The sequence below is a fragment of the Lucilia sericata genome, unplaced genomic scaffold (genome assembly GCF_015586225.1).
Source record: "Lucilia sericata isolate MDLA Ls3-8-SP2 unplaced genomic scaffold, ASM1558622v1 Contig000321F_arrow, whole genome shotgun sequence".
Taxonomy (NCBI): domain Eukaryota; kingdom Metazoa; phylum Arthropoda; class Insecta; order Diptera; family Calliphoridae; genus Lucilia; species Lucilia sericata.
This window is the reverse complement of record NW_023994344.1, coordinates 150,574-160,547: the sequence shown is the minus strand read 5'-3', so window position 1 is coordinate 160,547 and position 9,974 is coordinate 150,574. Positions and strand designations below refer to the sequence as shown.

The 9,974-nt window shown below is 31.0% G+C and overlaps 2 protein-coding genes across 5 annotated transcripts; both read left to right on the top strand.

The window, feature by feature from the left end:
• The first annotated feature begins 369 nt into the window (after nt 1–369).
• Nucleotides 370–9,467, top strand: LOC119603634 (uncharacterized histidine-rich protein DDB_G0274557-like). 4 transcript variants are annotated; one of them, XM_037955741.1, is made up of 2 exons: nt 370–493; nt 8,641–9,467. In XM_037955741.1, the coding sequence occupies exon 2, from the start codon at nt 8,795–8,797 to the stop codon at nt 9,341–9,343; it is 549 nt and encodes a 182-aa protein (XP_037811669.1). In that variant the 5' UTR covers nt 370–493; nt 8,641–8,794; the 3' UTR covers nt 9,344–9,467. The 4 variants fall into 4 exon arrangements, with proteins under 4 accessions (XP_037811669.1, XP_037811670.1, XP_037811671.1 ...); XM_037955742.1 differs by lacking the exon at nt 370–493 and adding an exon at nt 534–742; XM_037955743.1 differs by lacking the exon at nt 370–493 and adding an exon at nt 2,433–2,971.
• LOC119603636 lies at nt 3,086–6,448 on the top strand. The gene has a single exon (XM_037955745.1). The coding sequence runs from the start codon at nt 3,086–3,088 to the stop codon at nt 6,446–6,448; it is 3,363 nt and encodes a 1,120-aa protein (XP_037811673.1).
• Nucleotides 9,468–9,974: the final 507 nt, after the last annotated feature.

Genomic DNA, 9,974 nt, shown 5'->3' with positions numbered 1-9,974 from the left:
CCATTTAGATCACCACAATTATTTTAAATTTTTACAAAAAAATAACTTTTTTAACAAAACACAACGTCACTTACAAAAGATCAACTTTAAACTGAAACAAAAATATTATTCTTTTCATGTAGTACCTATACATACAAAAGAAAAATAAAACGGTACTTTAGTTCTGTTTTTTTAAAAGATATAAAAACAAAAAACAACATGAAAAAGGCAGCTAACTCTCTGCTTAAATCGTAATCTATGTTATAATTAAAGTGCATGATATGTTGGATTACGCATGCATTGCACTCTAAGTACTTAGATTGCTCGCTTAGAACGTCATACTGATGTCATCGAATATTATCTAAGTACTTTGTTTCATTTACCGCTGGGTCATTCATCAAGAGAGCACATCAAGGGCATATCAGTAAGAGAACATCTCAACAACAAGAAGGAAGGAAGAACAAAAGCAAGTACACTCAAACGAAGTAAGAGAAAGCAATTCATCAAATCTAAAGTGAGTAATTTTTACATTATTTTACACTCGAATATTTAATGTGAGTAATTAATTTGCGAAAAAAAAAGTGTTAATAAAGAAAAATATATTGTAAACTATTCTAAATTGAAAAAGTGGTACAAATAAATAACATTTTGTTAAAAATAAATGTGCTTTAAAATATTTATACGGTTTTTGAAAAAAAAAGCTAGTGAAAAGTGAAGACTTGAATATAACCAAGAGTTTTTAAAATTTTCATAAAAAAAAAACGTATGTGTTGAAAATCAAAAAATATAAGTAAATTTTATTACATTTCGGTTTTAAAATTCTTTCATTATCTCTCTTACATGTTGAACTGATTGTAACACATTTTGAAAAAAAAAAATGAAATAATCCCAACAAACAATTAAATTGAAAAAAAAACTACATTTAGTGATGCTAAAATTTTATAGTGATTGTATGCAATTTTTATATATTAAAAAAAATTATTTAATGTAAATAAGATAAAAAATCGTTATTTTGAACCATTCATACGATCATTAAAGATTATAAACATAAATCCAATACATTTATATTTCTTTTAATTGTTTGCTGGGTAATGATAAAATAATAAAAATAAAAAACGGTGCCTTTGTTATATTCAAGTCTTGTCAAAGAGAATTAAAGTAAACAAGTATAGGGTTTGCAGTTTCAGTTTACAATTAGGGTTCGCAATTCCGGTTTACAATATCTCTTATTCTCGATTATTTATTAACGAAATTCCCAAAAATAGAAAACATAATTATAAAAACTTCGAAATTTGAAAAATAATTAAAAGAATAAAAGTGTATGTGTAATAACGTTTGTGGTGTTTATTCTGCCTAATAAGTAGAATAAAATTAAAAAGTATATGTATTTAAAAGTTAAAGTCAAAATTTAACTAAGAATACATACTACAGCCACTCAAAACACAAATAACAAAAGAATACAGAAAACATTTTTGTTAATAAAAATTAATATACTGTTGTAAAATATTAAACGTTTATAACCCTATGATCATTCGTGCGTTTGTGGTGTTTATTCTGCCTAATAAGTAGAACAAAATTAAAAAGTATATGTATTTAATACATATTACAGCCACACAAAACATAAACTTTAATAACTTACAATATTCGCCGGTAAAAACAAAGTGCGTTCTCTTGAGTATTATACAAATAAGAAAAATTTTTGGAAGTTGTCCCTCTCTTAAATGAAAACTATAAAATATTTTGCTCTTAAATAGAAACATATGGTTAATTTATACAGCATAGGTACATGAATTGTCCTACACCAAATTATAAAGAAAATTTGTTAATTTAAAATAAATTTTTGGAAATATTTGCACAGAAAAAACTTAAATACGATTTCAATTATCAAAATTTTATTTTCAAATATTTATTTATTGAAGTTCAATTTATAACAGTAAATACATATTCAATTCTTGCTTCTAATTGATTTTCAACACGAAAAAAAATTATATTTAAAATTTTAATATTTTGGTATTAGTATATAATTGTATGGTTCAAATACAAAAATTTATTGAACGAATTTAAAATTTTTTGATAAGTTATTTAAATTGAAATTGTTTTTAAGTAAAAAAAAAAAAAATTTTTTTTTTCTGTATAAAACAAAATACAAAATTATTTCGATTAATTTTTAAAAAATTCACGATAATCGGAAAATTTTTTATAAAACAAAATATCGAAAATAAATTTAGAAAAAAAAGATTTAATCTCTGCAAACTTAAATAAATTTAATTTGCAAACGAAATAATTCGATATATTTAAAATTTTTGTTTGTCCCATAATAAATAATTTTTCTTGAAAATCAAATTCCAATGAAAATCTAATTACAAGGAAAATCAAATTCAATGAAAATCAAATTCCAATAAAAATCAAATTTCAATGAAAATCAAATTTCACAAAAAAAATAAAAATTCTAAAATTTAATACAAAATTCATTTAATAAATTGATTACGGAATAATTTCCTATTTGTTCACATTAACCGCTTAATTGATATTTCTGGAATAATTCCACAAGATTGTATTGAGAAATCAGAATACCACATAATACATAAAAGTTCTTTTTGATATTCGGTTGGTAAAAACATTACACTATATAATAATTGATCAAACCATTTCAGTATCAATTTCTCTATTGATTTAAACTCATTAATTACTTGATTAAAGTGTATATTCTATTATTTTTTGTTTTGCTAGATTACAACAATCTAGTGCATTTATTCCATAGCTAAGCTATCACAAAACATATAGAAGATATACTTTATAATTTACTGCTATTCCTACTTGTGTGCCAAAGAGAAATTTTTTTACCAATCAAAGTGAACAAATATATAGGATTTTTATCTCTTGTTTTCAGTTGTACTAGCCACAAGAACTAGTACTATCATTAAATAACGCTATAGTTGAAAAATCTTTTTTTGATTATTCTCAACATAATTTACATCAAAAATATATAAAGGTTTATTGAACATCTGTATCACAATATAGTACTTTAACTTAAAACTATTGTTCTGTTAATCACAGACTTAACTCTTTGAATAAAATAAAATATCGAATATAATTATCATACAAAATGCCGCATGAAGAAGATTCCCCTATAGTTGATAGGTCATTTAATCCATCATACAAAGATTATTTTAGATTTGATTGTGAACATTTACTTCAGTATTGTGGAAAAGTGAATGAGAGCCAAACAGAAGATCAAAATGAATCTATATTAGAAGCAAGGTTAAAAGAGATAGAAGCAAGATGGGCAAAAGTAGATACTTCTTATCAAAAAGTAATGTTATCTCAAGATGACACAATTGATATAGAATTTAAAAACCAAGCAAGAGATGCATTTGATTCTTGTACAGAAGCATATGTCCAAACCACATCACAAGTTGTTGAGTTCCTTAAAAGCATGCGCTTAGATACAGTACAAATGCCAATGTTCCAATCAACATCTCGACCTTCAATACCATATCAAAATCAAATGAACGATAGTTCAAGTATCTGTATTAAACTCCCACCATGCGACACAGAAATATTTAAAGGTAGTTATGAACAATGGCCCTCGTTTAGAGACATGTTCACTGCAGTTTATATTAATCATTCAAAACTTACTCCTGTAACCAAATTATATCATCTCAGAAACAAAACAAGAGGTGAAGCAGGAGCTATAGTAAAACGATATGCATTGTCCAATGATAATTTTGAGTTAGCTTGGAATGCGTTAAAAACTAGATACGAAAACAAACGAGTTTTGGTCGATAACCAAATCAAAATATTGTTTGATATACCAGCCGCAATTAATGAAGATAGTGAGTCCATAAGAAAAATACAGTCGTCAGTAAACGATTCATTAGCAACACTTAGTACGCTAGGAGTAGAAGTAAATAGTTGGGATCCCATTTTAATTCGTTTAGTATCAACAAAATTACCGGAATGTACTCTAGCATTATGGGAACAATCTTTAACTTCTCCTCGTGAATTACCAAAATGGTCGCAAATGTCACAATTTTTAGTAGACAGATATGAAGCGGTAGAGCGACTAACAGGCATTAAAACAACAAAAGACAGTTTTACTCTTTCCAATAAAAAATCTCATATACAAACATATACATCGCAAGAAAACATATATACGAATTGTAAACTCTGTAATAATGAACATTATTTAAGGAATTGTCCAAAATTCAAAACGTTTTCAACGCAACAAAGAATAGATTTTGTCTTCAAAAATAAAATATGTAACAATTGTTTAAGTCCTTCACATATTAAGACGAAATGTAGAAGTAAAAGAACATGTTTTTACTGTAAGAAAGATCACCATTCATTATTGCATATTGCACACAAACCATCAATTACACCACAAAATTCTGAAAATATTCAAAACAATGGTAATAGTAACCATACTAAAAATAATATTCAAAATACAAATACACAAGCTGAACAGACGAGTAATTCTTACAAAGATGAACCTGCAACTACTTCACAACGCGTTCAGGCAAACTGCTCGTCTAGCAACGAAAATATTTTATTGCGTACAGCTTTGATGCAAATAGAGCATCAAGGAGAAATCTTTACGATAAGAGCTTTGATAGACCCAGGCTCCCAAAGAACATTTATTACAGAAAAAATAAGAAGTAAATTAAAGTTGCCTTATAGAAATTCTCATTTTGAAATTAGTGGAATAGGAGGTCAAAAACAATCCGCAAAAAAAGAGTGTGAATTTATTTTATATGCAAAGAAATATAACCTACGAGTTCCAATTAAGGCAATCGTCTTGTCGAGTGTTACTAATACACTACCAGCAGTTACGTTTAAAGTCCCATATTCTGCAGAACTTAAGAAATTGGACTTAGCTGACCCAAATTTTAATAAATCTTCCCAAATCGATCTTATTCTTGGTAATGATTATGAACATTGTCTGAATCTAGAAGGCATAAAGAAAAATATATGTGGCCAAACATCAGCCTATAAAACTATATTTGGATGGGTGCTTAGCGGACCAATAAGAGCTGAAACTGTTCAATCATTCTCAACTGCGGTTACTTCATCAGAATCTTCAGAACTCAGTACACTATTGAGAAAATTTTGGGAGCAAGAAGAAATACCCAAAACTCGCCTTACGTCAGAAGAAGATGATTTTGTTGAACAATTTTACACTCAAACAACTACTCGAAACAAAGATGGACGATATATTGTAAGGTTACCTTTTAAAAAAGAGTATCACGAATCAGTATATTTAGGATCATCTAGATTTATCGCATTAGCTCAATATGCCAGTATGGAAAAAACTTTAGGAAAAAATAATGAATTGCAAGCTGAATATAAATCTGTTTTAGACGAGTATTTAACTCTAGACCACATGGAAGAAACAACATCAACTGAAATTAATTATGAAGGTAAATTTAGCTCTTATTATTTGCCCCATCATGCGGTCGTGCGACCTGACCATAAAACAACAAAGGTGAGAATTGTGTTCAATGCCTCTAGGAAAACAAAATCCAACTTTTCTCTAAACGATGTTCTGTATACAGGTCCTACAATTCAAAACGACTTAATAACAGTAATTCTGAATTGGAGAAGATATAAATACGTGTTCAGTGGGGACATACAGAAAATGTATCGTCAAATCCTAATTCATCCAAATGATAGAGCATTCCAAAGAATATTATATCAACCTGAAAAAAATGGCCCTATTAAAGATTATGAATTGAAAACTGTTACGTTTGGAGTGAATAGCGCGCCTTTTCTAGCAATTCGTACGTTACATCAACTAGCGTCAGATTCAAAAGCGGAATCTCCCAAAGCATCATCCATTTTAAAGTATGAGACTTATGTAGATGACATATTAACTGGAGGGTTTTCAATTGAAGAAACTCGAGAGGCACAAAATGAATTAATTAAAACTCTGAAGTCTGCTGGATTTTTACTCAAGAAAATAACAGCAAATGATACACAGTTATTGGAAGATTTACCAAAAGACGATATATATGATTCCGATTTTTTACGGTTTCATGAAACTAGCTCCACAAAAACTTTAGGCATAAAGTGGAACGCAATATCAGATACATTTACATATACTTTTTCAGCACTAAGTCCATCTACGAAAATAACAAAACGCCAAGTTCTGTCATCAGTCGCAAAACTGTTTGATCCAGCTGGATGGCTAGCCCCTATAGTCATCAGAGCAAAAATATGTATGCAGCAGTTATGGTTAGAAGGTAAAGACTGGGATGAAGAAGTTTCTGAGGAATCTCTACAAAATTGGAACAATTTAGTACAAGACTTATCTGAAGTTGAACTAATATCAATTCCCCGTTGGATTCAACTTATGCCTAATGATACAATACAAATTCACGGTTTCTGTGATGCATCGAAATCCGCTTATTGTGCCACTGTATACATTAGGTGTCAAACAAAAACTCAAATGTATTCTCAAATTTACTAGTAGCAAAAAGTAAAGTTGCCCCTTTACAAACTGTCTGCCTCCCGCGCTTAGAGCTTAATGGCGCAGTGTTATTAGCAAATTTAGTTAATTACGTAATAAACTCTCTTAATTTCAGTAAAAGCGAAATATATTTGTGGACAGATTCAGCTATAGTCCTTGGATGGTTATCAAAACCACCTTCATCATGGGAAACTTATGTGGCAAACAGAACATCACGAATACATGAATTAATGACTAATGTCACATGGCGACATGTTCCAACACATGATAATCCAGCTGATTTGGGCACACGAGGTTGTAAAGCACAAAATTTGGTAAATAATTCACTTTGGTGGAATGGACCATCATGGTTAAAAAAACCATCATCAGAATGGCCTAAACGAAATATATTAAATAATAACCCAGAAAATAAAGAAATACAATCTCTAAACGTTCAGCTTGAAACGGATGACATCCTAGACAATTTTTCATCATATGGCAGAGCATTACGGGTAATATGCTACATTTTTAGATTTTTCCATAATACTAATAAGAAAATGCGTAAAAATTTAAAACATAATACTCAAATTGCATTGACACAAAATGAAATGAAATTTGTAAAGTCAAGACTAATTGTTTTAGCTCAAAAAACATTTTATAACGAAGAATATCAATGCGTAAGTAAATCAAAAGATATTTCAAACAAAAGTACGCTGAAAAGTTTAAACCCATTCATAGATAAAGATTCAATTTTGAGAGTAAATGGTAGATTAGCTCATTCATCACTACCATATGGCGAACGTTATCCCATAATTTTACCTGGCAACTCCCGATTTTGCCAATTATATTTACACCATTTGCATGAGTTTCTCTTTCATGCTGAATGCGGTCAAATGTACCGAATAATACAAACTGAATTTCTCATATTCAGATTAAAACCTCGTATTAAGAAAATAATCCGTAACTGTAAAATATGCTTAATATATAAAAAGCAGCCATGCTCTCAGATAATGGCTCCCTTACCTCCGGAAAGATGTAATCTCTCTCTTCCTTTCCAGGTAACAGGTATTGATTTTGCTGGACCTTTTGAGTTAAAAACGTCGATTCTAAGAAAATCTCCAATAACTAAAGGATATGTAAGTGTATTTGTATGTTTTAGCACGAAAGCTGTCCATTTAGAGCCATGTTCAGAATTATCCTCAGCGGCATTCCAAGCTGCCTTCGCTCGATTCATTGGGAGGCGGGGGCTCCCCCAAAGGGTAGTTACGGATAATGGACGAAATTTCTTAGGTGCTAGTAGAACGCTGGAACGAGAATTTTCTGCGTTTGTTAAAAATAGTGCCCAAGATGTAGCGCAGAAATATATAACACATGGGTTTGAATGGAAATTCATCCCACCTCATGCTCCTCATATGGGCGGCCTCTGGGAAGCAGCCGTAAAAAGCTTCAAATATCACTTTAAACGAATTGCTGGGGCTCACAAATTCACCTTTGAGGAATTCGCCACAATTTTAGCACGAATAGAAGGAGTACTCAATTCCCGGCCTATATCAGCAGTATCAGAAGACCCTTCAGATCTCACAGCTCTAACGCCAGGACATTTTTTAAGAGGTGCCCCTTTGATGGCATTCCCTGAACAAGATTGTTCGAATATGTCGGTAATAAATAGATGGGAAAAGCTGAAGGTTATACATCATCAACGATGGAAAAATGATTATCTAAAATCACATCATAAAAGGTATAAGTGGAAAACCTCATCTCAAAATATGCAGGTTGGAGATTTAGTCATTATTATGGACGATCTACTGCCGCCTCACGAGTGGAATCTTGGCCGAATTGAAAAAACTTGTTCCGGTTCAGATGGTAATGTACGAACTGCCGAGATACGAACTGCTAATGGGGTAATTAAACGACCTATCGTCAAATTGTGTTACCTACCTTTTCTAAATCAAGAAGAAGCTCAGGTAGACTCAAACCTTAAAGTTCAATCCTCTATTTCAAAATAAAATTAAACTTTATATCTCAAATATCTTAGTTTATCTTTAATTTCTACCATAGCTTAAAAATGATGTATTTAAAATATCCTAATAAAAATTTATTATTCAAATTTCAAGGATGTTTGATGACTGATAACCCATATTCAAATTTGCAATCCAACCATTTCCCTATAATATACTAATTGAACTATGTTTTCCTTTTATCTATCACCACAGCAGGTCCAATCGACGACTAACCGCCACTCGGGTCCCTAATGAAAATCATAGCCCTAATGAAGAGAGAAGCGTGGTACCAAGAGACTCAGAGGTGTTCTACTGTGTGATATGCACAGGATATCACGGGCTCAAGTTCTGTCGAAGATTTAGAAGGATGACGCCACAAAAGAGAAGGGACATAGTTGAACGACTAGGGTACTGTGTTAATTGCTTGGCTAGAAGCCACAGCATCCGGTCATGTACCTCAATGGAGGCGTGCTTAAAATGTGCACAATTGCACCATACCCTGTTGCACCCAACAAGAACAGTCAGCCCACGACCGAGAACTACCACCATCAGCAGTCGACGCAGTCTCGATAACTCCGAGACCCACCAACAGCATCGTCAACACCAACAGCTTCGTCAACACCAGCAGCATCGTCAACACCATCGTCAAAACCGACAACATCAACCTCACCCTCATCATCACCAACATCGTCATTATCAACATCGTCATCATCAACATCGTCATCATCAACGTCAGCAACATCATCATCATCGTCAGCAACGTCATCAACTTCAACAACGTCACCCAACTCCACAACCGCCAGCTCCAGTTGCATCTCCTGCTACAAATACAACACCCGCTCCAGATCAACACATCTTGGCTGAAGCTATAAAATCGTTAGCCAACGTCCTATGCTATCAAAGCAAAAAGGAGTAAATAGGCAAGGTTCGAGGCCGGCGCCATGTTGAAACCAATATTTAATTGTTTCTTTTTGTATATATTATTCAATGAATTATTATTAAAATTAGTATTAAGTTATGAATTGTATTTTGAATTTGAATTAAAGCATTTAGTAGATTAAGTTTAATTGTATTAACTGAATTATAAAATTGAATTATACAAAATTAAGTACTATTTGAATTTTATATATTAGTAAATTAATGGTTAGTATCTAATATAATATGAATTGAAAATAAGTACTACCTTAATATAATTAATATAAAATATAATGATCATTAACTAAAAGATGTTAATAATTAAGTAGATAACAAATAATGTTGCTAACGGTTTTTTTTAAGAAGATAAAAGATTTCCAACCAACTGTTGGAAGAAGTTAGGTGTAAGAAGTTAGGTGTAATTATAAAAATATAATTTGTAATCTGGCACTTCTTGCTTAGCAACAGAACTATTCAGTTCATTTCATCCACATAACCCAATAAACTTGAAACATTTATAACGTTTTTAGAAAAAAAGAACCTTTAAACTCTTTTCCTCAAATTGGTAAATACAAAATCACACATACAACAAGGTAAAGTAAAAAAAAAAGGGAACACATACTCCTCTAAAA